General features: G+C 41.7%; 1 protein-coding gene across 1 annotated transcript; it reads right to left on the reverse strand.

The window, feature by feature from the left end:
• Positions 1–269: 269 nt before the first annotated feature.
• CNR1 (cannabinoid receptor 1) lies at positions 270–23,385 on the reverse strand. The gene is made up of 2 exons (XM_006748013.3): positions 23,127–23,385; positions 270–5,843 (listed from the first exon to the last, which is right to left on the reverse strand). The coding sequence occupies exon 2, from the start codon at positions 5,778–5,780 to the stop codon at positions 4,362–4,364; it is 1,419 nt and encodes a 472-aa protein (XP_006748076.1). The 5' UTR covers positions 5,781–5,843; positions 23,127–23,385; the 3' UTR covers positions 270–4,361.
• Positions 23,386–26,854: the final 3,469 nt, after the last annotated feature.

Consider the following 26,854-nt stretch of genomic DNA (forward strand, 5'->3'; position numbering starts at 1 on the left):
ATATATTTTGCTAAATCTGCTAAGTTCCAGTTTCATTACACATTGTGAATAGTACATTTGTTTTAATTTACTGCAAAATCACTAAACTATAATGCTTTAAAAAGGCATGGCAGGCTTTTGTTCTTTATTATATAAATGATGGCTTTATGCATGTTTTTCCTATGTTAAAAATGACTACATCAATTCAATCTGTCCTCATTTCTCAAAGTCTTAAGTGATTTTTGGGAACAAATCGGTTGTTCAACAATCTTTTAGAACTTTAATTCTGAGTGTTTTAATGTTAGACTGTGAAATAAGGCAGAATTCAAAGGCACTTTATGTTCTTCATGAGAATCTAGAATTTTTATTTGATTCCAGGTAATTTTGGACAATAGACATGATGGGATGTTTTCTCTTTGAGTAAATAACAATTTAATTATATCATTGAAATAAAATATAGTGTGGGCTTAATACATTGTAAATACTAGGAAAGTACTACTTTGCTCTAGTAATTTAATGGTTGAAGCTACATTGAATAACAATCTTACTAGTAGCTGTGCGCAAAGTATTCTACAGATTACTAACGAACATATTGCTGCGGTTGCAAGGGTATTACCAGCTCAACGAACATCTAACGATACGATATTCTTCTAAGAGGAAAAGGAATAATGTTAGATTTACAGACAATAAAGAGTTATGTTTCCCAGTTGAAACATTGGAAATAAGAATCCAGATAATCTGGTATCTTGATTCATACTATCACAAGAACACGTTTCCTTTCTTGGGGACTCTGATCCCCAGCAAGCCTAGTACACTAAGTTTATGTGAAGATAGGTTTTAGGACGCCACAGCAATGTCAAGAAACTCTTCTATCTGAAAATTACTGATTTGTAGGCCACTGCTTAAACATCTGACTTTTTTAAAAACCTATTTACATACATTCAGCCCAAATCAGTAGATAAAATGTTTTGTCTATATTACAATAGGCATTGTTAACATTTCATCAGAAGGCCAATGCAAGACAATTGTTAATAGCCATTGCCTAGCATTTAGGAGATTTTAAAATATCATACAAATATACAGTTAGATTGTGAGAAATCTAATTTTGCGCATGATATTGGTGGTCTCTTTTACAGATGTGGAATGGCAGAAATGAATCAACAGGACAGTAACTAGAGTGCTACTCATCCAGGGCCTAATTCTCCTCTGGTGGTTGGGCCTAGTTCCTGCAACGTGGGTTTAGGCAGCCAAAATTCCTTGACACGTAATGCCAGATAGACTTGACTCGACGTGGTGGGGAGGCTTGGGAATCATCTGAAGTGTAGGCATATGTCTGCAGCTTCTCCCAGATCCGTGTTTCTTTTCCATAAATCTCACATGTAATGGAAAATTCGAGGTTCTTGGAAACAGCCCTCCTTGTCTAAATAAAACTATTGGTGTAGCGCTGACAGATTGGTCACTACTCTGAAGAAATTGAACAGGTTAGGAATTTGGCCCTTTCTGAAGACATACATCATAGTGAAATGCACGGTCAGGACAAATATGTTACCTTCAGAGGAATGTAGGTAAGTCTGAAGTCAGACCTTGTAAAACTTATTGAAATTTAAAGTATATTTAAGGTAATGGGCCTAATTAAGGGACAAGGTAATGAATGATACTAATGAATGGTAATTCTAATAAGTATACTCATTAGGGAGAACATTTGAGTCTCTTGGGTTAGGAAATGATATCAAAAGCATCAAAGTGAATCAAGCTAATTGAAGTGTTTTAAAATGAAGGAAGTGTAACACACATGTGATGGTATTTCACAGGTATTTCTTAGAATATCAATAAGCACCAAGTTTAGTGCTGTCAGCCCCATTGTCCCTTAATTTATTATATATGATTTAGATCTTGAAAGCACAACACACTATAAAATCTACATTGCATACACACAGATACAGTTTCAAAAATGAATCCTGGACTTTTTCTACAAATAACAAGAAGTTCATCTTCACCAGGTCTTCAGAACTGTGAGAAGAGAGCTGGTAGTGCCTGGTGAGCTCTGAGACATGTGGATTAACATTCGGGATGATGTGGGACAAAAGAGTGGCAATTCTTTAGTGGAACCAGACCTTGGTGAGTTTTTGTAAATGATCTTTTCTTTTTCTCCTAAAGAGATCATATTCAGCCTCCAGCACCCTGAACCCTCCCCTGCATATCACAGAGAGATAAAGTGAGGCAACCAGCAGGCAGATTTCAGCTGTATGTACAGACAGATAAATCCATCCCAGGTTGGCCCACGGGCCACATTCAGCTGCAGACCATACATTGCACAGAAGGACACTGGCCCAGTAGGCTGCTCATCTATCTAGAGAGCTAGAAATCACCAGATAAATTCTAGCTCTCCACTTTAACTCATGCTATGCAGGTCTCTGGGTCCTGTAGGAGCCATGCTTTATCTGTATAAGAAGACTATCTGTAGGTAAAATTTGTCAGGGTCAAGTGGCTTCTGAAGCAATATTAATGCTTACTGGGAAAAGGGCCTAATTCTGAGCACCCATGGCACCATGACGGAGTATGAGGCTGGGGCATAAGAAGAAAGTGAGCCATGCTCATCTTTATACTTCAGCAGATCTCGCTAACCAGGAGCAGAGGAGAGGCCTATTCCTTAGCCCAAACTTACCCAATCAAAGCCCAGTCCTGGGGTTGTCACCGAGGGCATCTGGGTGAAGCACAGAAGCAGCCGTATGTCATCCACGCCTCAATCACTGCCTTTTTCTGTCTCACCCACTGTCTGCCTGGCCTCCTTAGCCACATGCACCAGACCGGGTAAGTCCTCCTTCAGCAAGCGGGGTCCAGTGCTGCTTAAACAGGGTCACACTGCTACATGCTCCACCGACAAATGTTACCACGGGGCTTTTAGAACCACTTCCCTTTTGATGATTTACCTCCCCATGGACTTGGTCGACCTTAGGTGCTCAGAAACCAAGACACTCATTTCCCAACACTGACATGGTAAATGCAGACCTTCACCTGCATGTTTGTCGTTGATCATTCCTTGCTAGACATGGGTCTTATGAAATATCTAAAGATCAGTTTCATAGTACTTGACCCAATCCCTCAAGGGGGGAGGGGAGGAATTTTCTGAATGTTTATGGTCAGTATTTTTATCAATGAGCTTTCTGGAAGAACTCAATTTTAGAAACTGAATTCATGTTCAAGTGTGCAGCGAGTGGTACAATTTACACTTGGTCACAGTTTTCTCACTTTGTGACACAACTGTAACAGTTACAGGATAGAAACACACACACACACACATTTATATTCACACTCACGCACGGTATAATTTTACTTCTTTTCAATTAAGAAAAAATGAAGACTCATTTGGCCACCCAGGCATGAAATCTACTGAAACCTGGAATATAAGAATGCAGTACTCTTCAAGTAAACAGTAATTGCACAGTGATAACAATATACATTAAGATTGACACATGCTGTCTTAAGAGGTCTAGTAATAGCTAAAGACTAAAGAAAAGTCAGAGATGTCAGCCGTAAAAGTCAATATGCCTTCTCTCTTCCATTCTGATTGTAATCCATCACCCAACAGAACAGCCATAGTCCAGAAGATAATAAATGTCCATGTATGAAAATGCAGGGCTAACAAATTTTTAAGTGTCAATGAATTCTGCTCAATACTCTGGAGAGTCTTCAAATTCTTCTTGTTGTGTTAACAGAAAAATAAACCTTTATGGTTATCTGAGTGTCAAATTTAAATTGATTGGAAAAAATATTAAGGTTTCTAAAGTCACGGGCAATAATTTTTTAAAAAGTGGTCTCACTGGTGTATATCTGCTGCTTGTATCCCATTGTTCTCATGAAAGTCTACCTTTCAGTTTTGCTGAACTAGACAAATATAAATAACACACAGTAAACACTGATACACATCTCACATGACACGATACATTTTACAAAAGAGCTCTACTTTAGTACTGTAACTTGTAAAAATGGACATCTCTGATACTTATGGACAAATACATTTCACATTATAATGAGAGTTGTGGTTACAAAGGCATTACTCATTTGATGGTGTTTTCCTACGGGTCCTTAGAATTCCGACCGTGTAGCCGCAGGTGTCTCTCCTATTTCGCTGAGACTTTGAAGAAGCTTCGGTCACATCAGCAGCAGGCTTTCTTCACTGTAAACCCCCGAAGAACTGAGTTTCAGTACACTATCGAAACACTAGAGAACTGATAACCGATCCTGGTAACAATCACCTTTCACTGAGCATGGTCAACTTAAAAAAATATAACCGATGAGACGACAGACTCTTCTAGATTTTAAGCTTTAAAAAAAAAAAAGAAATGAATTTCTTTTCCTGTGCCGCCAGGAAGGCGTCAGGCTCACAGAGCCTCGGCAGACGTGTCTGTGGACACAGACATGGTCACCTTGGCAATCTTGACCGTGCTCTTGATGCAGCTCTCTGCGGCCCTGTGAACGCTGGCTGCGTTGTTGGCGTGTTTGTGCAGGCAGTCTGAGTCCCCCATGCTGTTATCAAGAGGCTGTGCGGTGCCTTCACACGAGGGAAACATACTCCGGAAAGCATGTCTCAGGTCCTTGCTCCTCAGAGCGTAGATGATGGGGTTCACGGTGGAATTCAGCAGGCAGAGCATACTGCAGAACGCAAATACCGTCTTAATCAGCTTGTTCATCTTCCCAAAGACATCATACACCATAATCGCAAGCAGAGGGCCCCAGCAGATGATTAAAACCACAAGGATCAGAACCAGGGTCTTGGCCAGCCGAATGTCCATGCGGGCTTGGTCGGGCCGCGTCACCTGCACCTTGCCGTCCTCTGACGTGTGGATGATGATGCTCTTCTGGGTGCCACGCTGAATCATGCGGACCGCGTGGCTGTGAGCCTTCCAGAGAATATACATGTATGCATACACGATAAACAGCAGCAGCACGCTGGTGACCCCGATCCAGAACATCAGGTAGGTTTCGTCAATGAGTGGGAAAATGTCTGAGCAAACGGACTGCAGTTTCTTGCAGTTCCAGCCCAGGAGAGGCAGCACAGCAATCACGATTGCTATGGTCCACATCAGGCAAAATGCCACCACGGCCTTGGGCCTGGTGACGATCCTCTTATAAGCCAGGGGCCTGTGAATAGATATGTACCTGTCAATGGCAGTGAGGAACAGGCTGCCTACGGAGGCTGTGAAGGAGGCAGTGACCCCACCCAGTTTGAAGAGAAACACATTGGGGCTATCTTTGCGGTGGAACACGTGGAAGTCAACAAAGCTGTAGACAAAAATGACGCTCCCCAGGAGGTCGGCCACCGCCAGGCTGCCGATGAAGTGGTAAGAGGGCCGGCAGCGGAGGCTGCGGGAGTGGAGGATGACACACAGCACCAGCAGGTTCTCCAGGACCGTGAAGGTGCCCAGCGTGAGGGACAAGACGGCGATGGCCAGCTGCTGGCTGGGGTTCAGAATCATGAAGCACTCCATGTCCATGAAATTCTCCCCACACTGGATGTTCTCCTCATTCTCCTTGTAGGATGAAAGGGACTTGTTGTAAAACTCGGTAATGTTCACCTGGTCTGCCGGGACTAACTGGGCATTGTCTCCTGCAGTCATCTTTTCTTGGAAGGGACTTCCCCGAAAGGAAGTTAAAGGAAATTTCTGTGGGAAGTACCCTAATTTGGATGCCATGTCACCTTTGATGTCTTCGTACTGAATGTCATTGGAGCCCACGTAGAGGAGGTCTGTTGTGATGGTGCGGAAGGTGGTATCGGCAAGGCCATCTAGGATAGACTTCATAACCTCCGTCTTGGATTAGGCCAAACTCAAAAGGACTGAGAAAGAGACCCACAGCAGGGAATCCTAACAGGAGGGAAAACAAAAAAGCTCAATGGTGAGAAGACTGGGAGAATAATAATAATTTTTTAAAAAACTGACTGTAAACATCCTAAATGTGTACCATCATGTTATTCCATTCCTGTCTCTGGGCCTAGATAAAATCCTTGTCACATTCCGTCAACAAAATGAGTCAGTCAGTCCGAGAAAACCACCCAAAGTTGGCAATGTGGAGGCGCCCACTAGAAACACACTTCTTTCATTATTTAAGCTGTCTGGATTTAAGGCACTGTGTGATCCTGCGCAGACCTCCAGGGTCTGACAGTCAAGCGGAAGGAAGTGTGTCTTGGGCGCACCTCACAGTTGCCTTAGGAAGTGTCTACCACCTGGCTTCTACCGTCACAGACACACAGCGTCCTAATGCTGGTGGGGACCGGGGGGAGCAACATGTCCCACAACTTCTGCTCTTGAAGACTTTATCACCTTGTCACACAGGTAAGACTGAATGTACAGCACAACCAAAGAACGAGGTGGTGTGTAATCAGGGACTGTGTCGTGCGGCCTGTGTGCTGAGTATGAAGGGGGAGGAAGAGACTTCTGAAAACCAGAGGAACAGATGACCACAGGGGAATAGCTGGATGCTGGCCTGTCTCCATCAGGCAAGTTTCTCCCCCCAGAGGAGACATTTGGACCAATACACTGCTGAGGTGAACTTTGAAAATGTCTACACCAAACAAGAAAAATGTCACGAAGGGCAAACTTGCACTGAGGCTCTTGGGAAGACCAAGATCCTGAGCACTGGGAAGCAGTGATGGAGAGCGTTTCCTGACAGTGTCCTCCATGAGTGGTGCGGTGACCCAAGCACACTGGGAGACAGGAAGCAGGCCTCGATGGTGTATCACCTAGGCTTCCATGTAGACGGCACCGGAAATAAGGATGACTGAGAAAAGGGGGCCAAATTTTAAGGGCTCTTCAATTCTAAGATAAGCAATTTGGTGTTTGTTTCAAAATAAACAGCCAGGGAATTGATTTTACTATTTATAAATGTCTGTTTAAAACGCAGCTGTTAGGCACTTTAGCTTATAAAGATATTAGAATTACTGAGTGGTACCTATAATAATTTTAAAATAATCATAAAAACCAACATTTTATTTCCTAATTGTATTTTTCTTTTTTTAATATATCACACTGTGGGGGGGAGTAGTTATTAATCTTGGAACAAATGAAAATGTTCTGAGTTCTCCTGCTAAAATACAAAGATCCTACCTATCTGAAGTCATGATTCATTTCTTCATCCATTCAACAAACCAGGCACCGTGGTAGGTGGGCACAAGGAGTTACACACCAGCGGTATCAAGCAAGAGTCCCTAGCACATGAAGTACACAGTGTGGCAGAGGACAGCTGGCCCCGTAATTAGGATGAAGTGTGGTGACAGCTATGACTGGAGATATACCAGATGATGTTGGGAGCAGCCAAACTAGGGGGGTTGAAGGAGGCTTCCCCAAGGAAAGGACGTTGATGCCGAGAGTATGTAGGATTAGTGAGTGGAGACAAAGGAAAAAAATGTAAATTAATACCTTAAGTATCACAAAGTGTTTTTGTTTTCTTTTTCTTGTTTATTTAGTAACCTGGAATAGGGACAAGGTGCTAAATGTGGCCCACCTTCCGACATCCTGCCATCCCTGGGTCCAGGCTGTCTCCCGAGTCAACTCCACTCTCTGCACACTTACATTTGCTAAACAACTCCATTTACATATGAAAATTTTCGCCCATCATTTGAGGGACACAGAAAATAGCCACAATTTGTGAGAGAGCTGTTAATGGTCCTGGCATATCCTCATATCTCACTTTGACCTCTCAATTCCCACCCGTACTCAAACACAGCTCTCACTGGCCCTGGAAGACATGCTGCTCTTTGGATCACACCTGCACACCTTCCTCCTTCCCTCTGAGCCTTCCCCTGTCTGAAATACGCATTTCCAAGATCTCTGTTCCATTGATCTTTCAGGGCCTGGTGCCAGTTTTTCCCTCTATTACAGGCTTCATAGTATCATTTAATCATGAGCTTACATATTTACTTTCATAACTAGAAAGTGGTTTCCAAGCACAGGAATGGTGTCTTTTTCTCTTCTGTGTTTCACCAGCCTGAAAACATGACAGCAGACAAGAAAGAGAGGGCTGGTCTCCCTTAGAAATGGTCACGTAAACCTAATAGGTGGCAGCTGAATTTTATTAACTGGTGCATAAAAGCAGTGATTTAATAATATTTATTTGCCTTTTCTAAAAATTAGAGGAGAGAAAGGTAATTAATTCAATGGATATATGGCCTGAAAACCAAAACTTGAGCCCAGCATTTCCTACTGGGAGCCAGGCCAGGACCTAAGTCCTCTTATTTCAAGTAACTAACTTGCCCTTCACATCTCCCAATTAAAAACTAACTTATTTGAAATTTTGATCATTTATATGCATATATTACATCCAAATGATTCCAAATTCAAAAGGAACAGAAGGATGTACAGCAAAGTCAGTCTCCCATCCCCATGTCCCAACCATCCAGTTTTCCTCCCCAGTGGCAAGAAGGTCCTTTCTAGAGATATTCCATGTATACTCGAGCAAATATATAAATTCATTCTTTACTTTCTTTTTAACAAATACTAATATACCATAGGTACTGTTCTGCACCTTGCTTTTCATTTAAGTGTACATGAAGACAGTTCCACGTTGGTTCACAAAACCTCCCTCCATTTAGCAGGTGCCTTAAGTGTCTGTTAGATGAATGCGACCAGGCTCCTTCTGATGCAGGTTTAGGTTGTTTATCATCTCTTGCTGTTACAAAGAGTGCTGCAGCAAATTAGCTCCAGTCCTGTCTTTTTTCACATTTCTTATGGAATTATGAATAATCGTATTCGTTGTCCAATCTCATACTTTGAACTTACCCTGGACGCCTCTTCTTTCTTGGCTTCTATAATCAAGCAGACCACAAAGTCTTGCTGATTTTCCCTTTTTATGCACTTACGGAGAGCTTATTATGTGTAGGTGGCAACCCGAGCCTCTTATGTCTATCGAATTGTTTATTTTTCACAATGGCCCTATGAGGTGGGTGCCACTATTATCCCCATTTCATAGATGAAAGGCACAGAGAGGGTAAGGAATTCGCCATTCACATAGCTAGTAGGTGGTCAAGCCAGAACAAGCCCAGATGTTCTGGTTCTAGAGCCATGCCGTCTAATAAAAATGTAATAGGAGCCACACCTGCAGTTTTAAAGTTTCCACTACCTAGGTAAAAAGAAAAAGGTAAAAGGTGAAATGACTCTTAATAATATATTTTATTTAACCCAATGTACCCAAAATATTGTTACTTCAACATGTGGTACTAGCCACATGCTGCTGGTGGCTACCATACTGGACGGTACAGGTCCAGAGCTGCTTTTAACCTGAATGAACCATCATCCCTTTAACCTGAGCCAGGGATGCTACTATCTCCCTCCTTTTCCCCACTGATTCTAACCAGTCAAAACACTAGTAATGAAGAAAACATTGAATTAGGAGTCAGCAGACCAAATTACTGTGAGACTCGTACTTGGGCAAGGAGTTGTCTCTAAGCCTCAGCATTTCATCTGCAAAATGGGGATGAGGGATGATGATGTTGCCTAAGTCATACAATTGTTCTAAAAATTAAATGAAAAAAAAAAAAAGCAGACAACACACTTAACATAGTGTCTGGCACAAAATTTAAGTCTTTAGTAAATATTAATTATCAATCAGCACTTAGTACTGTGACTCTTGCCATATATTATTTCAAGAGAGTGCATTGCCTTATTAGATCATAGGCTGCTTATTCAATTTTTATTTCTCTCAGCACTTAAAGCATGAAAGAAATAGAAGATGCACAAACTCTATGAGGTGCTTATTTATAATCCCCATTTCACAGATAAGGAAATGGAGGTCATTAGATGTTAATGTAAATTGTCCAGAAGATGAAGAGTTTGTAGCTGAACCCGTGTCTCTCAGACTCCAGAATTTTTGCTCTTGGACTTTATGCACTGTTTTAGGAATTAACAGTAACTAGAATAAAGCCATTTTGCTTTCTGTATTATATTCAAGTCTTCTAGCTTCTTACAAACTCAAGTTAAGGCATTTTGTCAATAGTAATTAAGACCAGCTCCTACTAAATCACTATTTCCTATCCCAGCCCATCTAGGTAAATCTGCCTACTGGCATGGCCTCAAGGATTAAAATTTTAGTATCTGAAAGAGCTATCAAGCTTCTTCAGTGAAGACAAAGTATCACAGACCTTTTTTCAGTAATGCAAACCATGTGCCTGTGATTTACTCTATATTAAGATCACCACATATGTGATCACAATTTCCCACTTTAATGCAACCAAGCACTTTCATTAAAACAAACTAACTTGTTAAATCTGAGCCAGAGCATGGTATGGTTATGAAATATAGACTAATTTCTGTCCAATATCAGCCAACTTTAATTAAGGCATACAGTTTTAAGGTATACATGGATTTTGTGCAGTTCAAGGATTTTTAGTAATGTCAAATTGGTACCACTGTGCACAGGCTATTTTAACAGTTAATGGGATCATGGCGGGAAAGCGGTCCTCTGCATTTTAGTAATTCTTTCCTTTATTTCTACATTTGGATTATTACAGTAATTTTCACCTGATTATTTTTTGCATTGAGAGTTTTCTTTGAGAGTTCATTAGTAATACAGTTTAGGCTTTGGGGGATGCAGCTGCCATTAATTTTGTTTTTGTTTGCTACTGGGAAAATCATAATTGGAAATTTCTAGCAACATGCGTAGATGCACCTATTAAAAAAGCAGTTGATTTTTATTACTGTTATAGTAAAACAATGATTGAATGACATTTAAGGGGATTTTCCTAGAATTTCCTAGAATTCTGTTTTTGTTGTTTTTTTTTTTTTAAGATTTTATTTATTTATTTATTTGAGACAGAGAGAATGAGAGAGACAGAGAGCACACGAGAGGGGGGAGGGTCAGAGGGAGAAGCAGGCTCCCTGCCGAGCAGGGAGCCCGATGCGGGACTCGATCCCGGGACTCCAGGATCATGACCCGAGCCGAAGGCAGTCGCTTAACCAACTGAGCCACCCAGGCGCCCTAGAATTCTGTTTTTAAAAATATAGCCAACTTATGCTATTTTATAATCAATTATAAAATTGATTTTATAAAAATAAAAATATTTTAATGTGTTGAATCTATTATTTAAAAAAAAGTTCAAGTTTTTAGAATGACATTACCTGTTCTGTTTGTCCATCTCACTAAATGCACACTTGTTTCTCCATTTACTACCCCTAAACTTATATATACTGGCAGACTATGGTATCACATCAAAGAAATGGTCTGGGTACATCAGCAGCATGAAACATTCTAAAGTCTACTGAGAGTCTACATCTTTGTTTCTGTAATCATTGAGGGTATAAAATATCCATGCTCTGATTAGGGTGAGCATTGAGTAATAAAACAAGACTTCAAATAAAGTTTTTTCTATATCAATATAATTAATAGCTGGTTATTTTAGTCTTCACTACCCTACTGAAGACCTTCTTTGTTTTAGAGAGACATTTCAATAATTTAGATATTTATCACTGCTGTACTGGAGTCAAAAATCCTTGCAGTTCTGGACTGTGCAACATCTCGGGGCATCCCTGCAGGAGGTCATGTCTAGTTGGGCATAAAACCCTTTAGAAGCATCAGAAGGACCAGCACTCCTGAATAGTTACAGACTGTCTCAGCCCCCCAGGCTCCTTCTCTAATATCGTAAGTGTAGAAATGTTTTAAGGGCGCAATGCCAAGCTCATAGTTTCTATGTTGATAGGAGTCCAGGATATCAAATGCAGGAGTCCCAGGCCCTTGCTTAAATGAACCTTGTTGTTTTCCCTTATTTCTTTGTTGGCTTTGTGTTGTTCTGCTCAGTTAGCTTCATAAAAGAGCCTTGTGAAGGGTTCAAGGGAATGAAGGTGCCAGTGGATGTATTTATTATTTTCCATTCACTTCTGGGAACAAGTCTGGTTTCTACTAATTTGATCAAGAAAAAGTAACTTGATAATGTATTTCTCTAAAGTTAGTAGGAAAATTTTAGTTGACCCTTATAATTGCATTATGTCTAAGACATGTCCTCAATATACATGGCAGATCTCATGGGCCAACACCATAATTCAATGAATGATGCTTCTGCTATGGTTGAATGGGCAACTGAGTCTTTTCTAACTCTTACATAATCATCAGAGTTTTGGAATTATTAAAGTAGTTTGGTCACTTTTTGCATTATCTTCTATACCAAAGACAAGTAAAGGATTGACTTAATTATCCTGATAATTCAGGCAAAAATACATAATCCTTCTTCCTTGTATTAATGTCAGTTCCTTTTCCCATATATAAAAGAAAATTCCATTATGTAGGTAATGCTCAGTTGTTTCTCAAAGCTTTAGCTTTTCATATATTTTGTAATGTGGAATAGAAGTTATTAAATGCACCATTTTCCTCTGGTCTTTGTTAGTAAGAAAATACATTTCATGAAAATATATCAATTAATATGAACTAAATCGACATTGAGGGACTTATAAGGCTATATTTCTGTTCAAATTTAGTATGCCTAATTATTTAACATTTAAAAGCTTACTAAAATTTAAAGAATTTTAGGGCTTAAAAATGATGGCTTTAAAACTACATCAGATTAAACATTCACCATTAGGTGATGATGCCATAAGAAGAACCTATCAAAAAGGCAATGGTACAAATGAAATGATTTGTTGACTTTTATAACCAATTCCATTTATTCATTTACCATTTAATTTTGTTGTATTGTTTTGATGTTTCTTCTTACTGAGCGCCTTTCTCTCTCTTTTGTTTTAGAGAGCTAACTTTTCCACATACCTGTGAAGAAAGGAATCAGGCATAATTGATGCGGCCTTCCCTTAAAAAAGACCATGCAAAATTTTCAGCTCAGTAGAAGCCACGGTCCATACACAAAATACTCTATAAGCCTGTCTTTATCATGTATGTGAAGTTTGGTCATTGAAAGCCAGCCCATAAAATATGTAGAACCCAGTAGATAGGCTACCTGACCGTTCATTGCCAAGGACAGCAATGGTTTAAAGTGTGCTACATGTTGTCCAGCAGTGCAGCATACCTTTCCATTTCTTCCTGCACCTTCCAGTGAAGGAGTACATTCTCTTTGAAGCCACAAACATACAAATTAAGCCCAGTGAAAAATCAAGTCTTGTTTCTCTAGGTTCAAGTCTCAGAGTGATTGGGTGATTTGGGTGATTAAATAAATGCACAACAGAGAGAATTCCAATTCCCCAATATTTTAACAAGAAACATCAGAATACTTACGTGCTAAGAATATATATTATTTTTTAAAAATACTTACATGCATTAGGTGCTATCACAATCCCCATTCTACATATGGGCAAACTGAGGCTTAGAGATATGTAACTATTGGAGCAGAGCTAGAACTCAACCCAGGGCTGCATAACTCGAAGTCCCTGCTCTTAATTTTGAGGTCCAGGAACGATATAATAAGACACTCTTCTTTGTTTCTAAGGGCGAAGAATTGATTTTGGGGAAAGGAAGTAATAAACAGTACCTGATCATTCTACATAGCAAACAACTAAAATCTGAAGGAAGGATCTGTTGACAGCAAAAATATTGCCCATAGTGCTTGCAAATCATCCTTGCCCCATGGTCTTCAGGGACAAAGTATGATAATTAACTATAAGCTATACATCCTAACCCTGGATTAGCACCTTATTTTCAGTGACTGTTGGCAAATAAAACAAAATCTACCTTGTCTTTGCCGTTATTTTTTTAATTAGATTTTTTCCCCTTCATTTAGTCAATTGTAAGGACTGTGGACGGTAATGACAGTTTATACCAGCGGGGAATGGAGAGGACACCTTCTTTAGGCCTGAAAGGGGCACAATGTTGTTAGTAAACAAGTTTGAAGCTTTCACTCCCGTATGAAGAAATTCAGACTCACTTGAAATCACTCAATTTGTCACCATGAGCAGTGTGGTTTTGTTAGGCCCAGACGAAAGATGATTCTCCACGGCCAGTTCCTAAGATGCTGGCTGGAATCAAGGCAGAAGAACTTCTGTAAACCTTTGTAAGGCTCCAACAAGGGAGTGCTTGTGACAGATTCCTGATGCCCAAAGAGCACAAAGCTGTGTTACTACAACAACGTGGCTGATGGATACAAAGTTATAGGCCTTCACGTGCTTCACGTACTGCATTTTTATTGGGCACATACTCTGTGCCTAGCACTGTAGACCTTAAACACATAACCATGTATTACACCTGTGTAATGGATATGGGTCAGGGAAGCAAGAGAAATGACCGTCCATCTCACCCAACTCTGTTTAATAAAGACCACCCATCTGTCCTTCTCCTCCCACAGATGACAGAATTGAATAGGATATGAAAACATGTCATAGGCATATGATACTGCATCACCCAACAGCCATTGGGTTGTGTAGCCCAGTAACTGGGTTGTGTAATCCCCTTCCTATATATGCTTTGAGTTTTCCTCCCAGGAGGGAGGGTGGGCACTGCTGAGTCATCCTGTGGTAGTCTTTCTTGCATCTAAACCCTTCAAATCATGAATACCTTGAGAGGAGGGACCTGTCTTACATGCCTCGTGTGTCCTCTGCCTGGCACAGTGCCTGGCATGGGGTAGGAGCTCAATACCTGTTTATTAAATGAACGTTGGTGTGCATCAGCAATATGGCAGATCTATCTTAGCAGAATGGCGTTTAACTATGGATGGTTTTCCTTGGCATAAAGTCCATTGGTTTTTAGGGAATTAAAACTGAGTTTTAGTCTCAAACAAACATTCACCTGAAAAAAAAAAAAAGCAACTGCCCGAATGTAAAGGTTACAGAAAACCATCAACAATTATTCATCCCAGGATCTTTTATCTCATTGTTAAACGGAAGTTATATTGATGGCAAGTGGAAGCTTGAGGCAAAGACCAAGGATGTATTTTTTATTCTGATCCTTGTTGAGCCTGGGTGTGTGTTATGAACCTCCCTCTGTAGCCACACAGCAATGATAAACAAAGGGATTTTTGTGACACGCACAACCTTGAATGAATCCTGATTACATGCTGCTGATAGACCTTTAAAGACAATATATAAAGTTATGATTATAATGAAGTTTTTCCTTCCCTCGAATGCCTGTTACTATGCATTAATCTTTCCCAAAGGGCTTTCTCCACGTGCAAGTGTGTTTGCAAAACCACTTGTCAAGAGAAGTTATGTGAAAATTCAACCACTAGATGGAGTGGCTTCTATAAGCCCTCAGGAATCAATTTGTTATTCTTTTCAGTGGACATAGTTCTTGCTTTGGTTGAACAACTTCTCCTCCTGCTACGACATTTTATGTATTTTACAACCAAATTAATTAAAACATAAATAAGAAAATATGTTATGCAGGATTAAAATGGGTTATTATTACTGCCTACAAAAACTAAATTTTTAATTGCTTTTCTGGGGCAAAGGGGCATTGAGAAAATTTAATATATTGATAAAATTAATTGTGAATATTTTGGGAAGTCTGCCTCAAGAAAGTAATTAAGGATGAGTAAAGGAAAGTAGCTCTACTGGAAACAAATAATATGTTTATGCCAAGAGATGCTAAAAGTAAGATGGGAATATCTCAGGAGCCCAAAATCAATTCTAATAACAAACTCAACTCATTTCTATTTTATGAAACATTTGGCTTTCCGAGTTTCAAATATGAAATCACCAACACAGGCCATAATTCTCTGATGAAAAAGAACGGAAAATTATTTATCATTACAGGGGCTACAATGGAATATTTCACAAGAGAAGTGAATATTTGTTCAAATACTCATACAAATCAAGGATATGGTAGCTTTCTAAATAATTCCATTTCCTTCCTATCATTTTCTTACTGGAATAATTTTAAATAAGTTTTTATTGTATAAATCCAGGATTCCTTCAAACACGATTTTATAAATTAGGTACTTATGTGCCATCTCCTTTAGTTGAACATGTTAAAAAAAAAATTTCAGTGTGTACTAACATGCAAGATACAAACATAAAAATATGCTTTCAAGATGCAAATAATTATATATAAACAGAACTGGAAGAACTAGGTTTCAGTAAAAGTGAAAAATGTGCTCTGGAAATGTAGTTTCAATTAAGATGTAAGTGTGTAAATTGGTTGCAAGTATAGGATTTTGATGTCACTGAAACCATGAGGTGGTTCTGTATGTACTTGTTCAAGGTCAGCTAGGATTTGTGTGGTGCAATTTTGTGATTATGAACAGAGCTGAGGAACTACGAGTATTCAGGAAAAAGTGACGTGAAGATAAAGAATTAGGAAATAAGATGGGTGAGAACGGGCTGGACATCCAGTGTACATACATCTCAAAGAATTGTCTGAGACGTCACACAGCGGTCTGCGAGTGCATGCGGAGTGATCTTCTAGGCCAGTGGTTCCCAAGGGGTGATCTCCCAACCAGTAGTATCTGCATGACCTGGGAACTTATGAAAACTGCAAATTCTCAGGTTCACGTCAGACCTACGGAGTCAGAAACTTTGGGGTTTGGGGCCCAGGTGTGTTGTCACGAGGCCCTCCAGGAGATTCTAACACACTCTAAAGTTTATGGAGACCTATGAGAAAGACTAAATGGGTGGGTGGGGGGATAAAAATTAACCTTTAGGAATTGAGGATAGGAAGAAAGAATATTCTGTGAGTGTAGATTTTTAGATCATTGAAATGGATCGCTAAGGGAGCCTGCTGATGATAAAGTAGTCTCCCAAAGAAGATGTTTAAAACCAAGGTATTTCTATGTGACCGAAATAGAATGTGGTCTAGCCTGAAAATAAACATAACGAGTGGGGAACCTCTTAAGGTTTTTTCAGTCTACAATTCCGGGCTTCTCTGCACTTTTTCAGCAAATTCACAGTTATATTTTTGACCAACAGACAAAAGTGGCTTCAAGATATAATGTGTACTTATCCTGCATGCAGACATAAATTAAGAACTCCACACACCATTTTCTCCTAATTCTATTTACAAAGTCTATGCAAAGCTTTCTAGGCCTGCTAGCCATTCCTTTCAACGCCACTGCGAAGGGACCCATGATGACTGAGAATAAAAGAACGGGAAACCAGTAATAGTAGTTAACATTCAGCTTATTTTTTTAAGCTAGAAGTGTTTCTGTTTCTGTTCGTCTCTTCCTCAAACTGTAAAACAATGTGTCACAGGATATGCACCCAGAAAACAACAAACTAAAATGGAAATTTTGTAGTAGGCCCAAGTAATGCAGATCCGCTGCAAATTAACTGACAGAATTAAATTATGCAATTTATACTGCTTATAGCTGGCATATATCTTGCAAAAATACCTAAAAGTTATAGATATATGGAAATGTATCCCAAAGTACTTAAATGTCTGACTTTGGGCAGAATGTTTCCTCTCTAATTATTTCATCAATAAAAATGGATCAGAGATTACATATACTTAGTTTCCTTAGATGAGGACTACAATCATCCAAAGGTTTTACCTTTTCTGGTTGTTGTTTGTAAGAAGTTTAATGTAATTTCCAAAACTACTTGTCTATCTTCCAGAGTCAAATTCCCACATAGGCAAAGACACCGAATTCTCCGGACAATCTTTTACTTACTTTGCTTATGCATCAAATTGTTCAGCTTTCCTTCTTCCCCACATACATACGGCTTGCTCACCACAACTTGTACAAATGCTAGAGAAAACATTTACAAATTCTGGTAGCAGTGCATTGAAATGAGTTGGAAATCTGGTCCATTTAACAAGCCACACTGGAATAAACCAAAATACACAGATCATAGTGGCATTAAATTAAGTCTCTTTTCTAAAGAATAAATCGGGCTGATTACTTTTAAATATAGCTGAGTTAAAAGCAAACAAGACGGACAAAGGCATACTGCGTATGGTATTGGTTCACTTGCTATATTAAAAACATCTGTTTAGCCTCTTGGCCAACAGAAATCAATGTTATAAAATTTCCTAGACGAATATCCAGGAGAAATTTGTTTTTAAAAAATCACACTGGAATTTATTACCAATTTAAATGTAAAACTCCTTGTAACTTAACTCAATTTATAGAACTCATATTCCAATTTTCTTCTGTAAATAGATGGTCTAAAAGAACAGATGAAGAAATAATGAGGAAAGAAGGGAACCCTCCCATTTAAACATAAACTTTGAAAAACATTATTTCCTAATTATATTTTATTTTAATTATATTTAAATATACTACTGACATACACAGTTTGTGAAAGCATTTGCCAGTATATTCAACTACCACAACAGATTGCCTGGCACATCTTTGAAAAATGCCTCTGCTTTTCTTTAAAAAGCAATAGCATGGAATTTGCTAGTAGGAATAAAAAAAAATACATATTACATTGTCAAATTTAGGAAACTATACTGCACTTTATCTCCTGAAGTCAAAAACAAATTTTAAATGCTTTTCAGAGTTGATAATGATGGTAAGGAGTCAAGCCAAAGATATCAAATTTCTACTCAATGAATCCAAACTCTACACAATTAAGAATCCAAACTCGAGGGGAAAAATACGAATTAGATAATAAAATATTGTGCTCTTAGGGAAAAATGATTTGCCGTCTGTGTTAGGAGAAAAGGGAACTTAAATCCTTTGTTGCGTTCAAAAGATGAAAAATCTACCTTAAGAAGCTCATTCAAAACTACAGAATATAATGCAATAATAGCACAATAGGTTAAAAAAAAGAGTTGGCTAAGCATTATCAAGTCCCATCTAACTAGTCTCAACTCACATATTCCAAAACAAAAGAAAACAAAACAAACAAAGCAACATTTTGAAAGCTTTCCGAAAGTGCAGGTGTGAACATTTCTCCAGCTGGGGCTACAGCAGAATTTCTAGTATTTCAGAACAACAGCTAGGACTCTGCCAGGCCCATTTGCTCAGGTTTGGTGAGTAAACAATTCTTCCTTCGGAAACCCATACAAGTACAGCAATGAACCTCGTGCTCACTACATTATGAAATTAAGGTTCATTTAAATGAACCTTTAAATGAGAGGGTATCCAGAAGTTATGTTAATAATCCATATGGGAAATACTTCAAATATATGGGAAATATCAATGAAAACTAGCTCAAGAATATATTTGTAATGGCAACTGTGCTAGAAAAACTATTATAATGAAGGGTACTTTACTTTCCACGAGGCACCCTTTCAGTGAAGAAATAGGACCCAGGAAAGATTTTAGTAAATATTTTCTGTTAAGAACTAGAGGTAATCACAGATTACTTTATGTAATGGCTTTGACCTATTATCACTGATAGGTCATAAACATACCCCTCACCCACGCAGGCCTGTTCGAGAGCGGGGTTCCTCCAACATCAAACTTGTTGAGTAGGACCAAGAGAGGGACCGGAAAACCACTAGAAACAACCTTCCCCTTCCCCCTCACATATTTCTTATAGTTTTAACTTATTTGTGATGGCACTATAATGTGCTGTATATTTCACAGATACTGATATTAATATGCATCCTGTGATAGAGAAATAACCTTGTATTTTTTTCTCCCAACTTTCTTTCCAAAAATAATAAACAACTAGCAGGATTGGTGACAACTGTATTAAACACATCAATCAGTGTTGATGAGAAAACTATAATCAAACGTAGCTATGCCCGTCCTGTCATCTTTGCAAGGTTCTTATGACACGTGAGACAGGAACAAATTTCCACTACCCTGGAAAATCAAAACAGCCTTGTTTAATGCAAGGTGGATACTTCTTTTGCCTTGAGTCTTCTGTGTCCATCTGCACAGCTGCCTTGAATTTGGACATTTCCCCAAGTTTGTAGTATTTATTTAAAATCTGAATTATATATTCAGATATATAAAGACAATGGGTCTAAATATTTATGTCAGCCATGATACACATCTATGAAGAAGTTTGTTCATATATGTATACAAGTGTGTTTATACATCCCAAACATCTAAAATTGTGCAGTATATAATTTGATGTTATATATTTTCTGGGTGACATTTATTCTTTCTTTTAGTCCAGAACATATCTGGGAGCAGTCTGAGTTGATTTATAATGTGTTATATAGTTACCCCATTCTAATCTAAGAAGATACAGATCAGTGAATTAAATGATTATCAAAAACATTAAATAACAATTCAGTGGCAACGTGTTGTATCCCCCAAGCCCTCAGAAACAACATTCATGCAGTTATAATCGAAAGTGAACATCGCTATGAGAGAAGAACTAAGAAAGCGCTGGAGATGGGGGGGGGGGGTCATGAAGTTAAAATTTTGCCAATACAAAGTGTATCAATTGGTTTTGATTTCCTCTTATTCTTTAGCTTCTCTACCCATCTTCAGTCAAGAAAAGAAAAACCAGCAGAGCTTGCAGTCCCTCAAAATATAGATAGGCAATACATAAGCTTGGCCCCAGCAGTTTTTCAAACAATGTTGGGTCCAGGTCTTTTCAGAGGCAAAAGCAGAATTATAAATAATTTAAACCCAAAGGCTGGTTTCCCTCTAACTAATTTGTCAGTTCAATTAAAAAATGATGAACACTAAAACAGAAGAGACAGATTACACTGGTGAAGACACAGCATCCTTTTTTTTCCTGGAACGAAAGCTCTCATCTGTGTTCTTCAGGCAACTAAGCTAACATAATTACCCCAAGAATAACAGTCAGCAACCTCAAGGACAGGCTCCATCTGACTAACCAAATTCAAGATGCTATAACCAAATCTCGTTTTACTCATCACGTGTTGTTAGGTATCTCCAAATTCAATTTATTACCTTTTTTTTTTTTTTTTTTTTTTTTGCAGCATTCCTGGAGAGCTAATTATGGAAAATAATCCCTTCTCTTATTAGGCCAACTGTTTTCTGGGAAGAAACATTTGGTAAGCGTGGTGAACTATAAACTGCTATTATAAGTTCCATTTCATCATAGTTTTTTCTTCAACAGCCAAGTATTCCAATTCTACTTCCAAACACTAATATGCAAGACAACCAAGGAGCCTGTCTAAATTTCCTGGTGGTTCATGTTAATTTTGAGTCAAAGCAAAGTAGAATATCACAAGATTGTTTGGAAAGAGTTTTTCAGGCTTTTGCTTTGGTAATTAATAAGCTGACACTGCATACTAAATACTCATCAACACAATCAATGGGGCTGCTTCTTTCTTGAGAAAATAGGTAGACCAAATCCAGGAGTTTTCTTTTGGAATAGACTGTAATATGCCACAGATAGAGTGGTTCTTCCAGAGAAATTTCATTCCCAGCAGTTTCATCTTGGTAACATTTAACAATTTCACTATTTTAACATTCTGAAATGCCAAAAAGAACACACTGATCCCGCAGCTCGGCTTATTAGAGAGGAACGATCTCACACGCGACAGGGAGGCATGGAGTCCACTGGGAAAAGGGTAACAGAAAAAGACAGAAAACAGTGGATAACAAACAAAGCCGAGCTCTACTCCAACGTGAAATCAGATTTTCACCAAAATGTAAAACTTTACACACCAAATTAAATAATATCATCTATGGTTTATTTCAGGGACTAGGCATAACGTTCTTTTCATAGGCATCTATATCAAAGCTATCTATTAAAATGGGGGGGTGTGAATATCTAATTTGCCTTCCTAACAATGAGTATGCAAGTATAGTAATTTTATTTTTGAAAGGTCAGAACTGAGCATTTTCTCCCTGTGGCATCACTTTACCCCCACAGAGACTTAGGAACACAATGAGACCTTTGCCCATCAGACACTTGATACATACCTCAGCCAGGATTGCTCCTTGCCTGGAGTGGGAGACATCTTTGGAACAAAAAGAATCTGTTTACAGTAAGTTCTCTTGGTAACCTAAAATGGATTAGTTTTTTAAAAACCACGTCCATCCTCTTGCCTCTTGCCCAGCAACTGCTATTGTGCCTACAAGTAACCTCTTGTAGTATGCAACATTTAAAAATCTGGAGGTGTGTGGATGCTGTTCATGTATGGATATAATCAGAAAATTGTCTCACTTAAGAAACTATGCATGGCCTTTTATTTTGATAAAATTGCTTTTAACTGAGTTAGAGATGGGGAGGGGCAGAAGGGGGGGAAGGGACAGAGAAAAATCAATCAGTGTATCTTCCCTTGCAAACTGTCAGTAGGGTAGCATTAGAAAAGCAACACTTTAAATCAGATAAAGTCCTATGGGAACCTTAAAGGTTAGTTGCTCTGAGCTTCTCAGTATTCTGCAAAATAGATTGATGGCAGTGGTCACCCCACTGACAACTCAATGTTCACTGAGTTTATGCTAAGAAATTGCATTTCCCCCATTGTTGAAAAGATGTTAATTCGGTAATAAAAAATGAGAAGTTAGGGGACCCACAGAGAGATCTTTCAACACCTTTAAAACCAGTAAATCTGTTCTAATCTCTTATTAAATGCCCAAGGATGCTTAATGTATCAAGAAGCAACAACAAAGACAAGACTAGCACTTAATTTGAAGGTAAATAAAAAAGATGGGAGGCAAAATGATTAACGGATTACTATTTTTTTCTCATTTGTTCAATTTAAAACTAAAATTAGAAGCATGCATGTTGCTTTCAAACTTTCAAATGACCAAACGACAGTTTCTCGTGTCTGTCACTGCAAACATTTGCACTGGCGAGGAGATCCATTTATGATTGTGAGCCTTACCGAGAAATATCTTTCAAAAACACAGCAACTTTTTTCATCTAATGGCTAGTTCTGGATTAAATGGTTCCATCAACATTCAAATTTAGATGTTAAACGTACATTTACTTTTCCTCTAAAAGAGTGGCTCCTGCAGCTATATTTTCTACACCAAAAGTTTATTATTTGACATACATTTCTTTATATGACATTTAATATTTTAGACAGTTTCTAGGTTTGGTGCAGAGATCGATGTATTTGGGAACACTTAGTTGCTGATATGGTTTATAGACATTCAGCACCAACTCAAGCGCCTATTTTTTTCAAACATGCACAATTACACGTTTTCTACAAACACACAGCAGTGTACCCAGGGGTGCCCACACATTCAATAAGTAGTAAATGGTAGAAACCTCCAGAAGTAGCACAGACCACAGTTGACATGCTGGGGCTATACAGCTAAGTAAACATCGACGCACGATTCGCTCACACGGAATAAGAACTCCACGAAGGACACTTGGGGACTACACTGGTCAGTACCCGAGGGGGCGGGAGGCGGAAAAAGTATTTCCAAACGCAACCCTGCCAGGTCTTACCCTTCGCATCCCCCGGTCCTCGGGGAGAAGCTCCCTCGGCACCTCTTGCCCAGCGCAGGGGCTGCTTCTCTGCTAGAACGAAACGTTCCGCCCGACTCTACGGAGCTCTGCCGAGAGCCGAGGCGCCCCGCCCGGGCCAGGGGAAGGCACTGGCGCCGCGGGAGCCAAGAAGAGGCGGAGGCGGAAAAGAAGTGCAGGAGGAAGGGGTGGCCGAGGGATTAGCCGGAGGGAGGCGGCGCCGGCGCGGGGATGCGGGCGAGGCGAAGCGAGGCGGGGCGGGGCGGGGTGGGGTGGGGTGGAGCGGGGTGTGCCTCCGTCCGTCGGTCAGTAAGTCAGTCGGTCCACGCTGCCCGCGCGCCGGCGTCCCCTGCCTCCAGCGCCCGCCCGCCCGCGACAGCGACCGGGACTGGCGACCCCTCCGCTCCCGCCGCCCGCGAGCCTCGCCCCTTCCCCGGGCTCTTCAGTGGGTCCTCCCGCTCGCCCCGCCTGGCTCGGCGTGGGGCCGCAGATCTCCGCCAGCACTGGCGCCCGTCGTCTCGCCACGCTCGTGCGGTCCCTGCCTCTGCCTCCGCGGGCGCTCTGTCTCTGGCTCCCTCTCGCTCCAGTCCCATTTATGAAGCGCGGTCCCATCACGTGCTAATGAGCCTTTGTCCTGCCCTGGCAGCGGCGGCGGCACAGACCCCACTGAGGGAACTGCGCGGGGAGGGACCCGCGCAGCGCGCAGCGCGGCACCCGTGGCTCCAAACTTTGCTGGCGCGGGGGACATGCCGTGGCGCCGGCCCTGGGGCCGGAGGGGACAAGCCTCTCCGGCCCGCGTCACCTACTTCTCTTCCTCCTCCTCCTCCTGCGCCGTCGCCGCCGCGGTCCCGGGGGCTCCCACTGCCAGGACCTGGCTCTCCTCCCGGATACCCTCACACCCGGGCCGAGCCAAGAAGGGGCTCGTGCCTGCGCCGCCCCCGACCTCGGGGCCATTAATCACGCGCGCCCCGGCTGCGCGCAGCGCCAACACCTTGCGCGGGGGTCACGTCTGGGGCAGCTGGCTGAGCCGGAAGGGAGAGGGGAGCAGGAGGCGAGAGGCCGAGGCGCGCCGGGCCGGGGGTGCCGCCACCGGCCGTTCAGCTTGCCCCAGGACGCCCCCGGGCAATTGCGGCGGGCAATAGTGAGCCAGGCCCGGAGGCGGGCGAAGCGTTGGAACCGCGCTGCGCAGCCCCCGAACAGTTTGCTACCTGGCGGTGGCCACGCGACCACCTGTCCTCCGCCCTCGGGGCACCCGCTGGTTTCGCGCTGGGCGCCTTCTCCAGCCCCCGCCGCCCCCGCCCGACGCGGACCACTCGGGCGCGCCCCACCCGCACGCGCCGGCTACAAACAGCTGGGCTCCGTAGGCGGCTGGTTCTGCGCCTTGCTGTCCCGCGCGCCCCCTCCCCAGCCGCCGGGGGACCCAGCTCCTCGCACCTCCCGCACGAGGAGGACGCCCCCCTCCAGGGCCAGGCGGGAGGCGCATGGGGGCTCGGGGACAGCCGCCGCAGGCGCCTGGGGAACGGCGGTGCGCCCGGTGGCCGCGACAGGAATTAGGGTACATGCTCGTTAATTGGTTCCACTATCAGCCGCCGTCTGCCTCCCGTGTGCACGGATCAAACCTTAATTGGTCTTTACATTTATCATGGTGAATTGCGAACCTACAAACAAGCCCTAGTCGCTGCTTCAGCAGAAAAGGCGCTCCCCCTCCCTCCGGGGCCCAGGCAGAGTTGCGGCGACCGCGGCGCTGGCGGTTGTTTAGACATCTTTATCTCTCGTGAGTTGGGTCGAGGGAGAACTGCACGGTTTCCACCTGATGGAGGGAGCCACGTCACTCCGGGCCCCAGGAACCCTGCCGAAGGCACTTGGTTCGCTTCCCAGCCCTCCTTTCCGCGGTTGCCTCAGCGTTCATTTTATCACACCTCGCCAGGGATCCAGCACATTCCGCCCCAGTCCTCATTCCGCACGCCCTCCCGTAGCGACCTCCACATTCCTCTCCCCCCAGGCCAGAGACCAACAGCACTCGTAACATCTGGGCCCCATATTTGGACTACGTGGGAAGAATCCGGAAAAACCAGCCTCTGAAGGAAGAGGGGAAATTGGTGGGGAGGAAGGCGGAGGGTGGTGAGTCCAGAACCCTGGGGCAGTAAGTGCCTTTTGGAAACATCAGGCCAGTCATAGGTTTCCTACAGAGTGCTTGTTCAGTCTTCGAAAATCTCCCCAGATCCCTTCAGGTTAGAAAAATTATTTCCCATTTCCCCATCAGGGAATAGCCATTTAAGAATCCACAGCTGAAATGATCGATTTCTAGTAGGTGGGTAGATGGAATAGGTTATAAACGAAGATCTGACGGACCCATCTACAGATGGAAGAATAACTGACATGTGGGTAGATGTGGGATGAGCGCTGGGCATTGAACCGGATGCTTGGTGCAGGCTCTACCCACAGCAGAGGAAAGCATCTTCAGCCTACCTCCACTGGGGAGACAGCTTCATCTAAAGATGTAAAAGGCGGGGTAGGGAGGCTTCAGCATCTGTTGATTCTTTTTTCTTTTAGGGGTCATGGTGGTTAGATTTTTACCTTCACCTACACCCTTGGCAGGAGGACATAGTCACAGTTTTGCCCTCCTTGTGACTCCCAGACTCTAATTTCCCAAGTGAGTTGGTGACTTGACACCAACTTCAAAGTGTGGCCACTTTCATGTAGCCTAGGTTCAAAGGATTGCTAGCCATTAAAAGAAAGGATGTAGGTAGGTCTTCTTGCTATGATGAGCACATCTTTCAGGCGACAGGAAAACTGGAGGCTTTCCAGCAACACGATTTCACATGGGCACTGCCACTCTTCCCTGCAGGCTGGTGATCTGGGCTCTTGGGGTGGCCCAAGTATTTAGGATCCCTCCCATCCACAATTCCGACACACCCCAGGGGTACCCCTGATAGGACATTCTCCCACTCATCAACATACCCCTTGGTGTTCAATATCAAATCTAAAGGTGGAAATCATTTGCAACCTACGAAAGGTACTCCATGGAAATGTCGTATCTCAACTCATTCACACCAACTTTTGCTTTTTCATAAAAATGAACAATCTAATTACTTTAAGGGTCTCTGAGTCATCCTGAATCTCTTTTGGTTGATGGTGGATTTTTTTTTCACTGAAATCTCTGAAATTCCAAACAGAAACCTGGGATCCAAATAGCTTGAAGTCTATTTGTTGAGTGACTGGCTGAAGTGCCCTGTGGACAGAGCCAATCATTAAGAGTCTAATCAAGTAGTGACTCCAGCAGCTATAACTATTTCGCCTGTGATTCTGTTGTTGTTCAGGGCTGGGCGAGGGCTGGAGCCTGACAGCTGGTGAATTGTACTGACTTTCCATTTAGAGCTCAAGGATAATGCTCAGTAATGGAGTCAAAATTTGACTTGTGACCTGGCATTTTATCACCACATGTGAAAGCTTTGTTGAAACTGAGAGAGTTATTTTGTTGTTTGAAAAATGCAGTTCTTGTGGGCATGCTTGAACATGTTTAAAATTTAAACATCCTGGGCCCATCAGGATGTTAGACAACGCCCCCCCGCCGCTGCCGCCCCCAGTCAAAGGGCTGCTATACTTTTCCTTCAGAGCTGGAAGAGGAGCAGACAGCAAACAGTGTGAAAGCAAGATGCTTTTTAGAGGCTCGGAGTTCACCCAATGCAAGGATCACCTCTAAATGGGAG

This window comes from Leptonychotes weddellii, chromosome 8, assembly GCF_054177405.1.
Source record: "Leptonychotes weddellii isolate Sample4059 chromosome 8, ASM5417740v2, whole genome shotgun sequence".
Taxonomy (NCBI): Eukaryota; Metazoa; Chordata; class Mammalia; order Carnivora; family Phocidae; genus Leptonychotes; species Leptonychotes weddellii.

What these genes read in the sequence shown, in the direction of transcription:
- CNR1 (XM_006748013.3), bottom strand. Translation starts at nt 5,780, where the DNA reads ATGAAGTCTATCCTAGATGGCCTTGCCGATACCACCTTCCGCACCATC.